This window comes from Nanorana parkeri, unplaced genomic scaffold (genome assembly GCF_000935625.1).
Source record: "Nanorana parkeri isolate BGI_ZX_2015 unplaced genomic scaffold, ASM93562v1 scaffold310, whole genome shotgun sequence".
In the NCBI taxonomy this organism is placed as follows: domain Eukaryota; kingdom Metazoa; phylum Chordata; class Amphibia; order Anura; family Dicroglossidae; genus Nanorana; species Nanorana parkeri.
The window spans coordinates 787,975-808,654 of NW_017306578.1; the positions used below are offsets into that span (position 1 = coordinate 787,975).

The window sequence follows — 20,680 nt, forward strand, 5'->3', positions numbered from 1 at the left end:
CACATAGTTTCCAGATATATTTCATTTTATTTTATTTTCCCTTCTGTCCTGTTATTGCACTGAATTGTATTAGTAGGCATCTGGCTCAGTGAATGGGATTTCATTTTATTTATCAAATTTTTTTAAATTGCTTTGTTTTAATTGTCTCTGCAGGAATCAGTACAGACATTATTAATGCAGTGCACAGAAAGGAACAAACTATGTCACATAAAAGCTAAAGCTAAACTGCGGTGACTCAAATTAAGAATTAAAGTGTCAGTAAACTAAACATTTATTTTTTCATCCTAACTACATTTGTCTAGATATGTGTTCTTTTTTTGTAAAAACTGAATTTTAGCTCATTTGCCTTGGCTCCAGTGAAATCACTTAACCTGAGGATCCAAAATGTTGTTAGAATGCACTACTGGAGTTTGAAGGAAGGATGACTGAAGTCATCAGCTGCATTATGTGTTAGGGTCAGTCAAGAGAGCAAGTTAGTTTAGAGGAAGGTTAGTTAAGAGGAAATAATCGAGAGATTGTTCCAAATGTTTGGGCGTTAATGAAGGTAATTTTATAGAGTTAAAAAAAATCCCTTAGTCTTAGTTTAAGTAGGTTGGAGAGTGTAAAAGTAAGATTATAAGTTATAAAGTGAACTTTAAAAGTTCTAAATTAGTTAGCTATACTTTGATGATTTAATAGTTTCTTATAGAGTCTTAGGGGTTGATTTACAAAAGCAGTACAGCACATTCAAATTGCAAGTGAATTTTCACTTTAAATGTAAAATTTCCCTTACCTTAATGAATATTCACTTTGCAAAGAATACCTAGTCACGTGCAAGGAAAATGAAGGGGGTTATTCACAAAGCTAGCCGAAGGATCAGCGGGAACCGAATCAGTCAAACCGAAGGGCTGCTGTAGTGGCCTGTACAGCTCCTGAAGGCGGCCGAGCGGCTAAGCCGAGCCGAAGGCATATGCTTCAGCTGGACTGAGCCGAAGTGAGAGCCAAAGCAGGGCGAACAGCCGACTGAAGGGCGGCCGAACGCCTTGCAAATGACAGCTGGGCGGAGCCAGCCATGAGCTGACCGAAGTGCAGCCTAAGGCAGCCAAAGTACGGCTGATTTCAGCCGGTGAAGCGGCCGTACTGAGCCGTAGTGAATAGCCGAACGTTGTTCGGCTCACTTCACTACGGCTCAGTTATTCACTCGGCTGCATTCAGCAGCTTTGTGAATAACCCTGTAAAAAAAAAACGTGTATTTTTGATTGCATAAGATTGGATGATGGAAGTCTGCACAGATTCCCCACATTCACTTAGCTAAGTGAAACTTCCCTTCCAAAGTGAAAATTCCCCTGCAAAGTAAATATGCTCTACTTCTTTAGTAAATCAACTGTGTAGAGTCTACGAGACAGGTTGTTTTTAATCTATTTTTTTGTGATTTTATACGTTTGGCAAGATATGCTCCAGGTTTATTACTTCTAATTGTCAAGTTTTAAATGCTTCAAACGGTGCTCATGGTCATACAATAATACTGTCTGTCTCAAGATAGCACTCCTGTAAGTATAGGGGATGGATTATTTTTGTTAAAACCTTATTTTGTTGGATTTTCTGTAATAATTGGTTAAATAGGAATTGTCTCATTTTCTTAGCATATGCAAACATTTTCAAACCCACACTTCTAATGTACATCCTATGCATTAGCCATAGAGTAAAATGATCAGCATCTTCCAGATCATTAAACTAAAACTATTGATTAAGATGATTTACTTTAGAGTCATGTAGATTGGAGCGAAAATAAGTATTCACACACACACAAAGTTTACGGAGTGTATGTCTGACCTTCAGAGACACTGATCGTCACTGGGGCATGATCTGACCATGTGATAGTTTCAATTTTAGTTCCAGTAATAAAGTGTAAAGAGTATTTACCAGTAAGAAAGAAATCAATTCTTGAGCAGGACTTATAAACCTAAATAGGACTAAAAACATGAATAGTCCATCTTAGAAGTACACTGCCAACTATCAAAAAGGTATTTAAAAAGTTGATTAGCAAAGGTTAAAAAGGTTGTGGTCTTTGGGATTTTGGAGTTGCGTCTACTTGTGGATTGGGGTAGTAATAAAGTCACTTCCAATTAGAAATATAAATGTTTGATACTTACAAACTTTCTGCAAAAATTTGATTAGAAAGCAGAACTGTTTCACATTGGTGGTCTAAATATTCACTAGGGTGCTCACTGTGTTATTAAGTTCAGGAAACAATGTTAAGTATCTACCATGTGGGTCTTGTACACATTCTAAAGATTTAAGAGTTAAAGGGGGTGATTTACTAACCTAAACACACGCACGCACCAGGTGCGTGTGATTTTCACACAGCAAAACATATTTATCAACCAAAAAGTCTCTAAAAGCATATTTTCACTAATGCCATATATGGAAAAATCATGCACATGATGCATATATAATGCTGCTTCACAGTTTAGACAAAAATGGTTAGCTCATGCATTTACATTTCTGCATTCATCAACGCAAGCAACACAATGTAGAGCTAATTTAAACAATATCACCTTGCAAGTCATGCTTGGCTTTGCACAACACACCTGCTGGGTGTGTACACACTACAAAGGTGTTTAGATTCCACCCATAGATCATGATGGGAGGGAACACACTACAGAGGTGTATACATGTTCGTGGTGTGTTTATAAGGTTAGTAAATCAACCCCAAAGAGTCTTTAATAGTGATGAGTATACCACGTATCCACAACAATTTAAAAACAAAAGGGGTTTGATGTCCCATATCGAGCAAGAAGAGGTATCCATCAATTATTGCATGTCATTGAGCAGAATTTGGTAATTCTGAGGTTTTGATGACAGGAAACATAAGGACCTGGTAACTGGTTGTTTAACAAAGGAAAAAAATATCTAAGGAGAATCCTAGAAGATATGCATAGCATAGGCTGCATTTATTCTGGGAAGGAACTTTAACAGGCTTTTGGGCACAGGGTAATGTTTAGTGACTTCTAGTGTACTATCTATCTATCTAGCTATAGTTAATGTACAGTCTTATAGTTGACTGAGATAATGCAAATTATGTCCAATCAGAATGGACATTGTTTGGTGTTCTTTCTTAGGAGAGGGGTCTGCTGGTATAATATCCCATGATTTAAGCAATTTTAGGCCTGCTTCCAGTGAGGAGAGTAAACATTTTCTCTTGTTTGGTGAGTAGAAGCTTTGTGGGATATCCCCATCTATAGGAAATGTGGTGAATTCCTAATGCTTTATTCACAGAAAGGAACTTATTTTCTGTATTAAATAGTGTGCTATGAATGATCAGCTTTTACGGTGTGTTTTTCCTAGAGGACATAATAGCGCATTCTTTAATATGCTAAAAATGTATTCTTGTCATAACATTTCTAGATATGTGCTCAGAGAGAAATTGTGGCTTAGGAGACATTGTGCCCTGTTAATTATTTCATGATCTTTCGCATCAGGTATAAGGCATTGCAATAACTGAGATAAGTAATCCATTAGCTATGCTGGTGAAACCTCTGATGTTGTGTCTGCTGGAGCAATCCTCAATGTCTGATAGTTTAATCTTTAACTGCTGAACGTCAGTGTTGTGTTCATGGTTATGTGCGTCCACTAGTTCATTTGTGAGCTGTAGAAAATACACCATTTTTGTATCTAGGGGACTGATCCTTTCTCCATGGTTTTGGATGGTTAGATCTATTTTAGTGAACATAGTGGGCATATCCTGACATAGAGAGCTATGCAATGATAGCAGCATCTCTTTCAGAGTTAGGTCGGGTAAGGTTTGATTGGGAAGCTTTCTGATATGGCCTGCACCCCCCGCCTTCTCCCCCACCACTACAACCTTAAGCCTCTATTTGGCAAGACTGCAGACTGATGAAGAGTCAAGAAGAGAGAACTCATCCAAATGCGTGTTGCTCTGCTAGTTCCACTGTATGAGCTGCTCTGATCTACCTGACCTTGTGCTGCCTAGCGAGGTAGAGCAGTCTGAGGAACTGCTAACAGGAGAACTGGTGCAGTCTTGAGAGTCCCTTGATGGAGCAGCCACAAATAAATCTGTTAGCTTTTGGAACCCATGCTTCCTTTATCTCTTCTTGAACCTCTCTGCCAAATACTGGAAGTTTTCACAGGGTGAAGGGGTTGATGTAGGGCTGTTGCTGCTGTGTAGTTGCTAGTTGGGGCACACTAGGTTAGAGCCATTTTCTATTTGGCCATATCAAAAGCCAGCCAGCCATGCCCCTCTATTTTTGGGGATTTTAATATGACCCTCTTTTCTCAGTATGAAAAATTAAGCCTTGCACGAACCCTCTAAAATGCCTGAGACTTACTGACTTACCAACGTCCAGAGGTGGACAAATCAAGAGGGAAGATACATTACTGCTATTCTGCTACACATAGAACTATGTCAAGTATAAATCTCGCTTATACCTCCGATGCTTTACTTCTGGACATGCACTCAGTTAGAAATCTTATTATGAGGGATATCCAACCAAGCCCCCCTCCAGCATCAAATAACCACCACCTCCAGACCATTGGATTGGTTATGGAGACTATCCAGATATTGAGTCTCTGATGTTAGGGTTTAACCCCTTATTTGATCTGCATTAACTGAACACTGTTTGATGATGATAATACTGCCCCTCCTGGGGTAGTGTAGGGTGGCTCTAAAGCATTTATCAGAGGTCAATATGAAACCATAATAGGTAAAGTGAGACAGGATGAAGGCATTCAGGTTGCACAGTTAGAAGACCCAACATCTGGAGGCTCTTTTTATTTAATCCTAGGATGATTTGGTACATATAGTGAGCTACAATTAGCTTCTCAAAAACGTATCTTGCTTCTCACTGATATGACTAAGAAAAAGCTTCTAAATAACCCCCAGGTTTATTTAGAATACAACAGAATCTACCAGCATTACTTGGAACCCTTATTACTAAAAACTTCTCAAGAGCATTGGCATAAGTGACCCTTCTGCAGACCATGTTGGACCGAGTAGCAATGTGAAGGAATGTTCCTCATACCATCCTATTTAACTTTAAAATATAGACACCAAGATCCTGACAAAGGTATTGGCGACTCACCTGAACTGGATTATTGGACATTTGATTCATAAACAGGGACGAGTCTCAGGTTATGGTCGACCATTAACTCAAACTGAACCTAAGTAGTTCACAGTTTGATAAACGGGTGATAGATTTGGCCAGGTTGTCCGTCGTACCTCTGTCTGTGTCCCTGCAGAGCGTCATTGGTTGCTAAGACACTGGCAATCCCACAGCATCATTGGTTGCTATGGTGCGCCAAACCCAGCCATAAGTAATAATAATAAAATAAATGTGCCTTTCCAAGCAGATTCAATGCTCTGGCACTCTGATGGACGGCACCACAGTATTTTTTTCGAGATGCCACATGGGATGGCTCATGGGACAGTTATAGTAATAGTGTTTAGTGGTGGGTTAGGGTTTTAACCATATGTTTTGTGTTACAGTAGATACCTGGGTATCAACTAAGTTATAATTGGTCAGTCATCTGGCCATTTAGGTAACTGTCCATTGCCAAGCACCCACCTGGGTCTGGTTTATGGAGGCAGAGTATCAGCCTTCTCATTGGGCAGCCCTTGTTGGACCATTCAGTGTGCGAGGACCTGTACCTTTTAAAAGGTCTAACTGCCATCACTAGCTCTCCAGTGAAATCCAACTGCAGCAGAGCTCCCCCTCCTGTCCCTCTTGCTACATGTTTGTTGTGGTGTAGACAGCGGGGATGGTCGTTTTGCTTAACAGAAAAAGCACCCAGGCTAAGGCACTTATTTATTTATTTGTAGCCATGCCTCTGTAGCTGGGCTTGTTATCTAGGTCATTTTAGTATAGTGTGTTGGTTCAAATACCCTCTTAATAAATGATTCAGCCTTTTTCTATCCAGCCTCAGCCTTTATTTAAGTACGATTTCTGGTCTATCATTCTAATGTTTATGTGTTTATGGGTTCCTGTGTGACATCTCATGCTCGGGAAAAGTTAAAAATCTGTGTGTGATCTTTCTGAGATGCCATTGGTCAGTAATTTTTTTACCTAATCATTCATTTCTGTATTGCTAACCTGCTCCCTGTGCTGCCTTGAATTGAGTAGTTGGTTAAGCAAAAGTAAGAATAACTAAGAAATGTAAGTAAGATTAAGTGAAAGTAAGAATATTTGTCACACTGCACAAAGAATGAACCGCATTTTGACTCTCAAAGAGATGTTTTCCATCCATATTCTTGTAAAGGTAACCCCCACTGATCCTTTTTCTGCAGTTGCTCCAACAGCTCCTTAATGATGATGGCAATGTTCTACCTTATGAGAAGAGAGCGCTAGCAAGACACTATAGTATCTTCTCATAAGCATTTCACCACGCTTTATCTTTTATTTGTTTTCAAATGCCAGCTGTAAAGTTTACATATCTTTTATTTTGCAGCTCAATATTTTGCAAGCATCATGGTCATCGTGGGTCTTTCTGTGGTTGTGACAGTGCTAGTTCTACAGTTTCACCATCATGATCCACAAGCAGGAAAAATGCCAAGATGGGTGAGTTTCTAAGTGGAGCCATAACCTAGTTTGTCAATATTTATTAGCTCCATCAAGGTTGAGACCACAACACCAGTTGTAATCTCTTGCTATTGGAAGATTTAACCACTTGTTGACAATACTCTTATTAGCAACACATTGACTTCAGTGTAATGCAAAAACATGACTGCTATCAATTGTTTACAGTTCTCAGTAGCGAGAGAAATACAATGACTCGTTTAGCCCCTGCATTAGTGTCAAACTTTTGCTCATGGGATATATTAAAATACCAGAAATCAGTGTTACAATGCTACCCCTATGCAGTTTTTTTGTGAAAACTCACTAACTTGGTGTAAAGAAAAAAGGAGTAGGACAAAGCTCAATTTTGTACAGGATAATTTGAAATCTGCACATATTTACAGCTGTCTATATTTCTGAATTCCGTGAACTGCCACTGATTGTGGCTTTTACTTAAACCAATTTAAGTTTAATTTGAATTGCCCAAGTAACAGGTTTACTTTAACCTGTTCATAGTTAGAAGTCTTTGAAACTTAGATGCCAAGATATAATTAAGCTGCATCAGTGTGTATCACTTAATTTGACCAAAGACTAATTAGGCTTCCTAAATATTTTTTATGTTGTTCTTTAAAGACATATAAGGCTTTTATTTATACACTGTTAATAAATACACCGACTTATATGTTTGATAATAGGCTGAGAAAAAGACAAGTTTTTTATTAGGCTTATATTATTGCAGCCTGCCAGCTTCAGTTGTCACAAAGAGGCACTGTGACAACTTTAGTCATACAAACCTATGTGATCACCATGTCTTAGCTGTCATGGTCAGGAACCAAACAGATCGTATACCAAGCTTTAGTAGACACCCCAAGCTGTCATTTGACAGTAGGGTCTGAGAACTAAAAATATGCATTCCTAGTTTTTTCTATTTTTCTCACTGGGAAGCTGTCTTTATTGCACATCTTTGTTTTTTTGTTGTTTTTGTTAAATTTCTCATTTTCTAGTAGGTTCCCACATCCTCCTCCCTGCCCCTTGCAGGGTGCCTTCATTAGCTAAGCAGCTGCTGTGGAGGCACCCGTGCCTGCATGTTCCCAGCCGTGCCCCCAGTAGCTTTGTGCGTCCATAGACACACACAGCCCTGCGGCAGTCCACGCCCCTCCTGTCCTATGGCTCCTCTGCTCTCAGTATCCTCTCCCGCAACCAGAAAGTAAGTTTGGGTCGGAGGATCGCTTTGAGTACCGGCGGCGGTGACAATCGGCATTGAAAGGTAAGTGTGGGGGGGACGGGGTGTCAAAAAGGTACTGCGTGTGTTTTTTACCTGAATGCGGAGAATGCATTAGGGTAAAAAACGCCCAGCCTTTAATACTACTTTACCATTAGAGCACTTATGGCAAATCATACTTGTAAATGTTACTAGCCAGATTGCAGATGCCATCAAATTAAAGTGCCAGTAGACTTTGGATTCATTACTTCTTTGATTTGTTTGTTTCCAGACAAATAAGGGGACCATTATATGTCTATAGTAGCCTATAGTCACTCTCGTTTACCTATTTTGTAGTATATACAATCAACTGCCTGGGACTTTAATAAAAGTTTATAAATGTACAAATGGAAAAAAAAATGTTTTAAAACAATATTTTTTCCCTTAAATGGTTTAATAACCATGTCCTCTGCTTTTTGTCAGTCTTGGTCTAAACTGTACTGGACCAAAGTGGTTTACATTAAACACAACTCTGATCAATCAACATAAAAGTAGCATGCCCTCAACAAACAGGACTACTAGAGCTAGGTAATAATACCAAATTTCAATACCATAGATTGTATTCCTATAGAGGCCATAAGACATGGAAAGTTGGTCAATAACCATAGAACATTGCTCTTTTTGTCACTCATTTGAATGTCTATATGGCAAGACAATTGCAAGTCCCTCAGGCTCACTTGTAAAAAGTTTATTTGCAGTGTTCTCCTTATAACAACAAACAATTGTGCTGTGAACCCTACACTCCATTCCCATTGTGGGAGCTCCATTTCTGCTGAGTAAACTAGATGATGCACTGGGTGTAATCCTGCCAACGGGGTGAGAGTGAGGAACGCAATGAGAGGTATCATTATTTTTCTAATGCTTTACTGAGCAAGAAAGCTAAATACATAAGGCCTGCCTGTGGATGGCTAAGACATTGTGTTCGATGGAACATAAAGCAAGTAAAAAGCCAATGCTGCAATTTTTAGACTGACATTACATCTCATAAATTCCTTCATGAGGCTTAACGAAAAAGAAAACATGAGTGAACAGCTAATGATCCCAATATGATATATGAGGCTGCCTTTTGTTTGAAAACCACATTTTGCTAAATTTCCATGCCAGCCACTGTTCTAAGTTACTTTCATATGTCAGTGGTAAAGGGATTTTACAAGTGCCTATACCATTTTAAAAATGATTGTTGAGAATGCACCATACTAATAAGATGCCTCATTTTAAAAGGGCTACAGGATGGCCCACATGCTTTAATTTTGAACCACTTCCATAGAACAAGTATCCAGTTGTGGACTTCTGACTGTTCTCTGCCTTCGCTGATTAGCATACTTGTTCTAGGTCAGTAACTTGGAAAGAACTAAAGCAAAATAAGCAGCATGTCAGTCAAGAAGGGAATCAGCAGTGCATTTAACCCCTGACAGGTATACTTTAAAAGGGGTTTGCACGGGGAATTAAAGTATAAACCTTTTTGGAATGAAGGGTAATGTAATAACATCAAGGGGTTTCTGAAAATTTACATAACAATAAGCCCATTCGGATATAATGACACCTTACCAGTTTAATTTCTTGAGGCAAAACATGTCAAGTACCAAAAATAAATGTAAACGTCCTCCATAGGTGATTTGACTTCAATAAGTTAAAAGTGGTGTGTTTTTTGTGGGCTTAAGGCCAAAAAAAAACTGTTACACAGTAGGCATAGATGGCAACGTCAAAGAAGTGACTTTTCTCTTTATAATTTTAAACCACTTTTCCCCCCCTATCATAAGGAGAAATATAGTCATCTCATATAAGCCTTCCTAGATAGCAAGAAATTGTGCTGCAAGTTTGAAAATGACTTGCTAAACTCTTGCAGACTTGCCAAGCTTCACAATTTTGTTGCACAATTACAGCAAGTCTGCATTGCAAGTCTCCAGACCAGCGAGCTTGCAGAGCTCTTGCTAAGACCTGCAGGACTCTTGCCGTAGACTTGCCAAGCAAATTTGCTACAAATTCAAAAAGTGTCAACTAGAACTTGTGCTGCGAGTGTTCCGCAAGTCTACAACTTGCCAGGAATATGTGCAGCACGTTAACAAAAATACAATTTAACCCTGCCACAAGTTTGTGGCAAGTTATCCTTGCTATCTGGGTTTTTAATTTATCTTGATATTCTAAGAATATAAATGCAAGAAAATGTGCAAAGAAAGTACTTGTACCAGAGGAGGCTGCTTTGGGCCATAAAGGTTGGGTACAAGTTCCAGTGATGAAAATCCAGCCCTGAAAGTGTTATTGTATTTTGCACACCATCTTAATTCTTATTTGACGTGCCAGTATGAGTTCTTACATATCTATAAGTTGACATATAGAATAACTTTCAGCAGAATGATAATGGCTTTAAAGGAGAACTATGGGGTCAGGGCTTTTCCCCATAATTCTTCCAAGGGTCACGGGAGAACACAAACTAGCGTTCTCCCGTGACCCAAAGCTCAGTATAAGGCGAGCTACAGTTCGCCGTATACTGAGACGCTGCAGCCGGGACGGATCCTGACAATACTGTCTGGATCCACCCGGGATTCGGGATTGACAGCTGGCTCTGCCTATCCAGAGGCAGAGCAAGCTGTGCCCTCCCGTGCGTTTCGCCAGTCAGTGCTGGAGGACCGGACAGGGGAGGGGGGGATCCCTGCAGGGAGCAGTGAGTGACAGTCACGGCTCTCTGCGGGGATAGATCGAGAAGTGAGCGAGCGACGGTATGTGTTCGCTCACTTCCCGTTCTACTGAGCCGACCTGTGACAGTTTCATTGTCACAGGTCGGCTCAGATTATGAGGCTGAGTGAAAATCACTCGCCTCATAATTCTCCTTTAAGGTTTGAGTCCTATAAGGGACCCTAAGTCAGTAAAGTACGTTAACATAATTCTTACCCCTTGGGCCCTCATGTTTGTTATGCATTCTCCAAAACAACTCATACTTGTCAAAGAACACATTTAAGTAGTATTAATAGCTAGTATTCATGAAGGGAAACTAAATTATATGCTATACAAAAAAACTCCAACATTATGTTTTAGTTATGGGTAGAAACAAATTGAAGAGATTTCTTCACACCTGGTCCTGCTGACCACACAGAAAGTGAGAGGAATTCTAACCTTTCAACACCCTATACAAAACTTGAAAAAACAATGTTTTGTCTAGTGTTACATCTTAGGACAAGTACTGCATTCAGCTAAGGGTTAATCTGATGTATTTGTAAAGTGCTTTCATGGGCCTGAGAGCACTCATGCCCTCAGTAGTGTTTCATATGGCTCATCCAGCAATATAGGATAGGTTCATAAAGACAGCTGAAGAGTGATTTAACTGCTATAAAAGCAAAACAGAAAAGCATTTATCAAAAGGATTATATCCCCCAACAAACACCTTATTTGGAAATCAGGTTATATTATAACTGTCTGTTTTTCTGTTGGAAGCTCCCTGAAGAAGTTCCCAGCTTCAATTGTGCATTGTACATTATTATCTTGATCAAGGACATAGTAAGTCAGCTCATCTGCCATTTTGAATATGTCTAACAATTACATTTCATGCTGAATATGAGTACGGGAACACTAAAGTATTAACACAAGCTGTGAGCTGCATTTTGCAAACACAGCTTACTTCTCTGCCCTTCATCTGCCATTACGTAGGATTGTGATAGACTAACATAATAGACTTAATTCTCTGCAGGTGAATGGTGTTGTCAAATAGACACATCCAATGTCAGCTCAGGACAGATATGTCTATACTTGCTCTTTTCTGTGCTCTGTCTCAATGATAACTGCATTCATTTAGAGAAATTGAAGGAGCCTATTAAAAGCACATTAATAGCCCGCAGCTGCACACTTATCTAAATGAGCCCATAAAGGAGCATAGCAAGTATATTCTAAACTTTAATGGAAGGTTTGTGGGGTTTTTTCTTTGTCTCCATTCTTAGTGTAATTAGATAGACATTCGGATTAAACAAAACTTTCAGCAATGAAAATGACATTCAAATGCAAAAATCATCTATGACAGCCAGGTTGAGAAACCAGTGAGACTTTCAAGTAAAACATGAAAACAATTTGTTGTGTATTGCAGGCTTCTTGATGTTTTTAATAAAGGTTCACTAGTTTATGAACTTGGATGTCCCAGATAATATTTGCATTTGAAAGTAACTTTGCAGTTGGGTAAGGACAGAGATCTGGGGCCAGTCCAGAGAGGTAGAGTGACTCCCATGCACCCATTGAGCTGTACTGAATACTACATACTGTTTGGACTTCAAAACTGAGGGGGTTATTCACTTAGCTGTCAAAGGCAGCCTGAGTGAATAACCGAGCAGAAGTGAAGTGAGTCGAACGCTGTTCAGCTATTCACTTCAGCCTTGTACGGCTGATTTCAGCCGTACATCGGCTAAAATCAGCCGTACATCGGGTGCCTTCAGTCAGTCGAACATGCTCTGCAAGTTCGGCTGAGCTGAAGGCAGAAGGGGTTCGACTCAGCTGATCCAACATTTGGATTGGCTGAGTCGAAGCTCTGGCAGCTCACTCGCTGCCGTTCGCCCCTATTCTCATAGGGGGCCGAACGGCAGTAAGTGAATAGCCGAATGTCGCCGAGTGGCATTCGGCTCAACTATCTTGCTTGGTTCTTCCGAGGTAGCGAGCAGAATAGAAAATAAGTGAAAAGAATGAAGAAAAAAATGAAGCATCTGACAGATGCCGGCAAAAGAAAAACAATTAGCGGTGACAGCTTGCTCCACCCAACTGTATCCTATTGGCCTGCAACTACCAGAGTCTTCTAGCAGGTCCCGGCCAATGAATAACAACTGGGTGGTGCCGGCTTTGACGTCACGACCGACTCCGCCCAGTTGTTATTGTTTAATGACAGATCAGCATCCCCAGGTCATTTGGGGACGCTGATCTGTCATTACAACTGGGCGTTGCTGTCACAAGCAACCACACATTTTGCCTTCATTCCAATAGAGAATTTCAGTGTGTGTGTCTTTTAAATTGAAGGAATTTGATATATACATTTTTATATTATTAATTTAACAAAATTAAATATGACTAATTTAGATTTGTATGTCACTTTTGTCACTTCAGGTACGGGTTATCCTGCTCAACTGGTGTGCATGGTTTTTAAGGATGAGAAAACCTGGAGAGAACAAGAGGCCTATCCCCTGCCGATATACATACCCCAATCCCCACCATTCCAGCATTAGCAGCATTGAAATGAATATTACACCTGGACACCAATCCACCAATGGCAACCTGTACTGTGGTTACCACACCCTGGAAAGCCCTTGCTGCCCACCAAACAGTGACTCCGGTGTTATGTGTGGAAGAGTGACATGTCCTTCTCTGGAGGACAGTGACCTTGTTCAAAAGAAATGCTTACGAGAATGTATTCCAGAGATAGTTAAGATATTGGAAGAAGTGCAGTATATCGCCAGGCGTTTCAGAGACCAGGATGAGGGAGAAGAAATCTGCAGCGAGTGGAAGTTTGCTGCCGCAGTCATTGACCGCTTATGTCTTGTTGCTTTCTCGCTTTTCGCCATTATCTGTACAATTACCATCTTGATGTCAGCGCCGAACTTTGTAGAAGCAGTTTCCAAGGACTTCACATGAGAAAGCCTCAGGAAACTAAGGTTGCAAGCGTAAACATTTATTATAAAGAAGTTAATTGTTGTTGCTTTCGTCAAGTCTATAAACGTATTTTAACTAATTAAGGAATAACTGTGTTGGTGAAGAATAAACTCCAAAAATATATTACCATCTAGATAAAATATTAACATCAAATATTAGTAGTCTAACTCCATAGTAGTGTAACTATATGCTTCTGTGTCCTATAGCAGGAACATCAACTCCAAAAATACGACAGTGGAACATCATTTTACCCAACCCTTGACCCAAAAATTGCCCTGACTTGTCCACATGCCCCAATGCTTACAAAGATCCATTGCATTTTTAGTATAGATACTTCTGGGTCGATTTATTAAGCTGTATGAGTTATTTAATTGCATTAAATATTCAAGTAACTGCATTCAATAAAAAGTGTAACTCTTAAACCTATAGCTATTGCCTATATCACATACTCATAATATTAAAAATAATCAATAAGAAACTAAATCAACAATATCAAATTACAGAGTATTAAAGAAAATCAGTTAATCAGTTAAGTAACCAACAAATTCTGTGCAAAATCAAACAAAACAGTGTCCATATTGTGCTAAACATCCCTTTTTAATTAGTGCAAAAGTGTTTCTCAAATCCACCCTTGCAACAGTGTTTCTGCATACATATCATGTCTGTGCAATATTCCTCTCCACCTTTGGTGGAACAATGCTCACATTTTTAGATGGACCTTAAAGGTTAGGTAGGGCCATGAAGGATTTTTTCCCATATAGGGAATAATTACGAGCAAATTCTGGTCCTATTCTAGTAACATGCATAAGAATTAGGTTAAAGAAACAAAATATATACAACCTTAGTGTACCAACATGCGCACAAAATACACGTGTAGCAAACCTGTATTTTGTGCATGTGTTGTGTACACTGAAAACTGTGAGTGGATTTTATTACTTGGTTTTAAAAAAGGAAATCTTTTTATATAGAAAGCACTATCATTGTATATGTTTTATCCTATTGAACTGCTGCTTATGTGTGCACTTGATCTGCATGCATTTACCTGATCAAGTGCATGCATGCACCATTGCACCTTAGCAAGTGTATACATGCACCGTATCTGCATGCATATAAGGTGATAAGGTGCATGTGTGCACTTGATATGCATGCATGCACCTGCATTACCCTGTCTGACCTATAAGGCCCACCTATAAAAGGAGGAGCATTGTTCCCCTGAGCATGGAAATGTATGCAGAAACACTGTTGTAAGGGTGGAAACACTATTGCACCGATTAAGGGCTTGGACAATAAGGACACTGTTTTCTTTGATTTTCCGCATAGTTTGTTGACGGACACACAATTATTACTTAATCAATGAACTGATGTTTTTATGATCTGTGATATAATATTGCTGATTTTTGATTATTTTCATTATTGTATTTGATATAGGCAATAGATTTGGGTTTAAACGCTGCTCTTAATCGTATTGATTTCAGGCATTTTTGTTGGCTTATAACACTAAAGTGCTGGTGATCAAAGTCATTTATATTAATAGGCTTGTACATTTAATATTCATTTTAACTGCATCTTTTATTTTTTCAGACAATTCATTTCTCATCAAAATTCACAAACAACAGTATGCTATAGGTATGGAATCAGTTTTTCATATGAAATAGTTATTGTACTGCTGAAAGTATTTTTCCTTTCTCCCAGTTGTGCTGCTGCATTGTCACCCTGTAACATGTTTTTAAAAATTCAAAAATCACTTTTAAACTTTTTAAATCTGCAGCCCTCATTAAAATAATACCTAGTGATCCGATCCTGTCATGTAGATCCTTGTTCAGGTATTTCCTGCTGTTAGAAGGTGACTACTGTCTCCCAAATGTGTTTTTGCATTTTCAACCTGTTGCATTCACCCCTGGTGGAGACTATAAGTGTCCCTGCTGACACATATTGAGCAGGTATGGTCCATTGTTATCACCATCAAGAAACCTGTCCACATCAATGATGTACAGTCAATGCACATCTTGCCACATCTATAAGCGGCAGTCCGTATTTAATCATATGTGATAGGATTACATAAGATTTTGGAATAGATCACTGTCCTTGGACGTAAGATAAATGAGCCCAGGGACAGTGATCTGTTCCCAACTGCATGTAATCATATCATATACGATTACATGTGGACTGCTGCTTACAGATGCTGCCACTGTCACCTGGTCATTAACTTGAACAGGAACAGCATCTAAGTAAGATATCTAGGATTTCTGTGGCGGGAACCTACAGATTCCTGCTGCAGGTATCCCAAATCATCCAGTGTACATGAGGCCTATAAGTCCTCAGTTGCTCGATTTTGATCCATACCCAATCTGTTAAATACATAAAATAGTAACTAAATAAAATGTTTTCATTTAATATAGTTGTGGGGTCTGGCCTGGGGCTGACACATGGGAGGAAGGGAGTGAGTCATCTGCTCCCCTCATAAGTACCAGGTATATCCCTTCGATCTTGGCAGCCAAACATGGTAGTGGAATTGAAATATAGGCTGCTGGTAAAGTCACCATTAAAGTGAACCTGTTGCTTTGCTTGGTATTGTCAATGCACAGGTTTACTTTACCCTTCAGCGAATCAACCCTTTTATGGTGGTTCCAAGAATCAGTTTGCTTTAGAAACAAAGCATAAAAGAGCAATTTTACCTTTCAGCATGCTGCATATGCTGTAACTTTTATGCCTCAAGCTGGCTAAGAAATCACAGATCACTTTTGACAAGACTGTCTGTTACCATTAGAAAGAGCCAAAATATTTTACTGCATTATGGGGGTTGGAATGGTGGCAGGTGCAGTGGTGACAACAGAGGGGTTAAGACAGTGGCAGGTACAATGGTGAGAATGAAGGTAATTGTGATCTGGTGCAGAGGTAACAGCAGAGGAGCATGCAGGTGTTGTCACAGGAAAGTCAGCGTGCAGGAGCAGTTGAGGTAAGATGGGGGTTTGGTGTGGTGGCAAGAGGGGGTAAGTTGTGAGTGCATGGGTGGAGTTAAGGCACAATGGAGAGAGCATGGTAGTGTTGTGCACAGGCCCTGTGGTGAGAGCAGTGGAGGAGGATCGGGATGAGGCGCCATGGTACAGTGATGAGATCAGGGTGAAAGATAGAGGTGAGGTGCTAAAAACAGTGGTAAAGGGGGAGGTTTTGAGAGTGGAGGAGTGGTCATGTCCTGGAATCAGAGTGCTGTGTAGGTGTGGTGTTAAGATTGGCACGGTAATGGGGGTCAGACACCAAGGTGCGATGGGGACAGGTGCAGACTTGGTAGTTATGGTGGTAAGAAGGAAGAGGGGGCATTGTGACCGGCATATGGTTGGAGAGTGTGGGAGTGGTAGGCTAGGAGGAGGAAGGGGCTACTGGCAGGGTGCATGGGTCTAGTAGAAGTGAAGATATGGGCACACTTTTAATGACAGACCACCTTGGATACTGTGCATGCGTGGGGACAACTTTCTTCTTTTACAATTATGGGATGGTATATATATATATATATGTATATATATAATTATATTACCAGATTACAAAAGTTTTTGGTTTGAATTAACAGTAAATAAAATAGTAAAATATCACAATTTCACTGCTTTCATAATAAATGGTTCACGTTGCAACACTTGCCATTTTTCTATTTTACTACAGACATCCGATGGGAGTTCATTGTTGTCAAATAAAGTGAAGCTTATTGTTACGAATATGGACCTAAATGAATAAAAACAAATTGCATACATCTTCCTGTTCCTTCTTTGTCTTACTAGAGCACAACTAATTTCTCATTCAATCTGAGCATTCTGTTATTATTTCTAGGCCTCATTTATCAAAGTGACTTGAGGAAAGTTATTGTAGACTGAGTTGTGTGCACCAGCAACTGTAGTCAGAAGCATAAACATTTCCTGGGGGTGATCAATTATGGTGATTAGCAGAGAGCTGCACAGTGTGCTAACTATGACCAGTTATGCTTTCTGACATACTGGGCCTAATTCATGAAAGCATGGTTTACTTTCACATTGTCTTTCTATCTCGGTCCACTAATGAGAAGGTGAAGAAAGTATAATTAGTGCAGGAGCACACAGGTATGTGTCTATAATGCTTTTGACTGCAAACATGGAAATACACTTCAAAACTTGTAATTTGCATCTTGAGCTATAGAGCCTGTAGACATCAAGTTGCAATTACAGCTTAAAGTAGTTGATAGAATCCACATATTGTTCAATAATGAATCCAGATAAAACAAATATGCATTGCCCAGCAAAGAATTTCTTAAAATGTTTGCCCAAGCGCTAACAAATATTATGTTTCCGAACAGCTGGCTCCACCACTCTTAGCTCAGCTTCACTGATCTTTCTGTCAAGTACAAGATCACAAGAGCAGAGCAGTCTCCAGCAGCTGTCCATCTACCAGCTGGGAGAAGGGGGGGGGAGGAGGGGGAGCAGAGGAGTGGTTTGCCTTGCTGTACTTGTGTATTTCTTGAAGACACACACAGCTTACTAGCACACACAAAGGTGGCTCCACAGGACCCTGCGAGGGAAAGGAGCCAGCCTAAAACAGGATATTAGGGGACCAGCTAATTCTACTGGAAACTAAACATCAAGGGGCAGCATCCAATGTAACTGATATAATCACCATTTGAAATAGATTAAAAACCTTTTTTCTTACACATTACTTTAAAAAAAACCTTTATTGGCTTTAGGGTTTTATAACCCTAAAATTAATACAGTAGAACCGTGTACCTATTGGGTTGAACATACTGGTCTAATAATATCAGGTATTTTTCTGCCTTTATGAACTCTAAACTCTAAATGTACTGTTCTGTCACACAAATTTTATTAGGTTTTTGTTCAATAAAGCAATTAAAGTAAGCAGGATCAGAATAAGGAAAAATAGCTGACGCAGCTGCCACACATGATCCAGTAATATAAAGTCATCAACCAGCTTCTACTAAAACAGCCATGACAGCCAAATCATCCCATAAACGAATAATACAGAAGGTAGCAAGTTGACCCCGCAACCATGCCAGGTTCTTCTTGCAATCTATACCTGCTAAGGTAGCGAGAGACCATGACAGTGGCTCCGAGGGGCCAGTATCCTCATTCTGTGAGTAAAGCTGGCCATACACCTTACAACCATCGCACAACTTTCGTTGTGCGATGGTTGTAAGGTGATTAAAATTTCGTACAACCTGCCCATCTTGGCAAGCTATTTAACCACTATAACCCAGTCAAAAAAATACAGTGGGGGGAATTTATCAAAGCAATTGCGTCTGTTTTAGCCTCTAAGATCATTTTTTTTAAAGTGCAAATCTGTTTAGCCTCTTCTTTTAACACGTGCACCTGTTTTGACCGGAGTGTGCACTATTTTTCCAGTTGTGCCTGTTTTGCAAAAGTTCGCAACTGTTTACATCTGCACTTGTCCTGTGGCTGTCTGCAACTGGAGCATCATCTAACAAAACAATCTCAACTTAAGAATTCCTCATGACCACTTCTTCAAGAGGCAACAGTTAAGTTTTTTGTCTGGAGTTGCGAAGCTTCTTTCCTGGAGTCTATTTAATCTCATTCATAAACAACATGAATCTGGTGTAAATATATCCCATGTGACCATATGCGAGTTCAAACACTCGCAATTGCTATAATAAATTCCCCCCAGCTGCTCGAGAGATGGGGTTTTGGCCCCCTCTTTCTGAATACGTTGCGGGCCTTATACACCACTCCGTCAACACAAATTACGCTACAGGGCCACATCTCTGATTCCATAGCTATCTCTAAAGGCACACGTCAAGGTTGTCCACTTTCCCCACTGCTTTTTGCATTAGCGATAGAACCCCTAGCGATTGCGATCCGTGCTAATGTTAATATTAAGGGAGTGGGTTGTGGTAGGCAGGAGCATAAGTGTGCTTTATTTGCGGATGACTTGCTCCTGTTTGTCACTTCACCCTTGACTACACTTCCTAATCTCCTGTCATTGTTGACTCAATTTGCTGGGGTATCTGGATTGCGGGTGAATGCATCCAAATCATTGCAGGAACATTTTGATTTTACCTAGTCCACGGAGGTTTTGCAATATCTAGGGATTAAACTTACACCTGTCTTTCTACAACTATATAAGAAAAACTATATACCCCTGTTTCACCAACTCCAGGAGGATATGTCTCGATGGGACTCCTGTAATTTGTCATGGCTGGGTCGCATTCATGCACTTAAAATGACGCTGCTTCCCAAGATCCTATATTACTTTCGGGCTCTACCCATAGCTATACATAAGCCAGATCTTTTGAAATTCCAATCTTTAATTATTAAATTTGTTTGGCATGGAAAACATCCTAGACTCTCGAAAAACGTACTGCACCATTCTAAACGGACAGGGGGTTTGGGTGTTCCCAATCTCTTGCAATACTACAAGGCAGCGCGGGTGGCTCAGCTTTCCTCTGTGTATGACCAGGGATACACACCAGATTGGATCCTAATGGAATCTCTCTCTGCCTCGGGTACACCAAATGATGCCTTGAAGTGGATGTCCCTGAGGCAGAGGCCGGTCATTATGGCCCCGACCTTGTCTTGTTCTATGATGGTATGGGACTCATTTCGAAGGGGAGGTGGGCTGGTGTCGCCTCACCCCCCTCTGGCTCCCGTCTTCCATAATCCTAATTCCCCCCCAGGGGGATCTCCTGGAGTATTCCATTGGTGGCAAGACAAAGGTCTGTACCGCATAGCACAATTCTTTAAAGGTCGTAAGTCACTTACTTTGACCTACTGTCGGCGGTTTTGCACATGCCATCCTCGGAATACTTTCACAATAGACAATTGTTACACTTTTTAGGTTCTTTGAAAACACCTAACGTGATGTCTCCCTTTAAAACAACCTACGAACAATGGTGTCTTGGAGCCGGGGGCCAGAGGGGGGGAGTTTCGCTGCTCTATTCCCTCCTGGTAGACTCTGAAAGTAAATTACCCTATATGTTAGCTTGGGAACAAGACCTGGAAACGGTTATTCCTCTGGATGTTTGTCATCAATGTTGTTCCAGTGTGTCACCTGGTTTACTTAATATTTCACTAATAGAAGCTAATTATAAGGTTTTATCTAGGTGGTATATGGTTCCTGCCAGACTAGCGAGAATATACCCAGAGGTTTCTCCTCATGTTTTAGGGGATGTGCTCACTGGGGCATGATATATCACATATGGTGGGAATGCCCCAAATTGAGACCTTTTTTGGACCGGCTTTATGCTCTAATATTTGGGGTTACT

At 40.1% G+C, this 20,680-nt stretch overlaps 1 protein-coding gene across 1 annotated transcript in view; it reads left to right on the forward strand.

Moving 5' to 3' along the window:
* LOC108788185 (neuronal acetylcholine receptor subunit alpha-7-like) overlaps positions 1-13,471 on the forward strand; it is a 128,777-nt gene extending 115,306 nt beyond the window's left edge. The window contains exons 9-10 of the mRNA XM_018557918.1: positions 6,445-6,554; positions 12,886-13,471. Of these exons, the coding sequence (XP_018413420.1) occupies positions 6,445-6,554; positions 12,886-13,410 (635 nt within the window). The 3' untranslated portion in view covers positions 13,411-13,471. The remainder of the gene's footprint in view (positions 1-6,444; positions 6,555-12,885) is intronic.
* Positions 13,472-20,680: the final 7,209 nt, after the last annotated feature.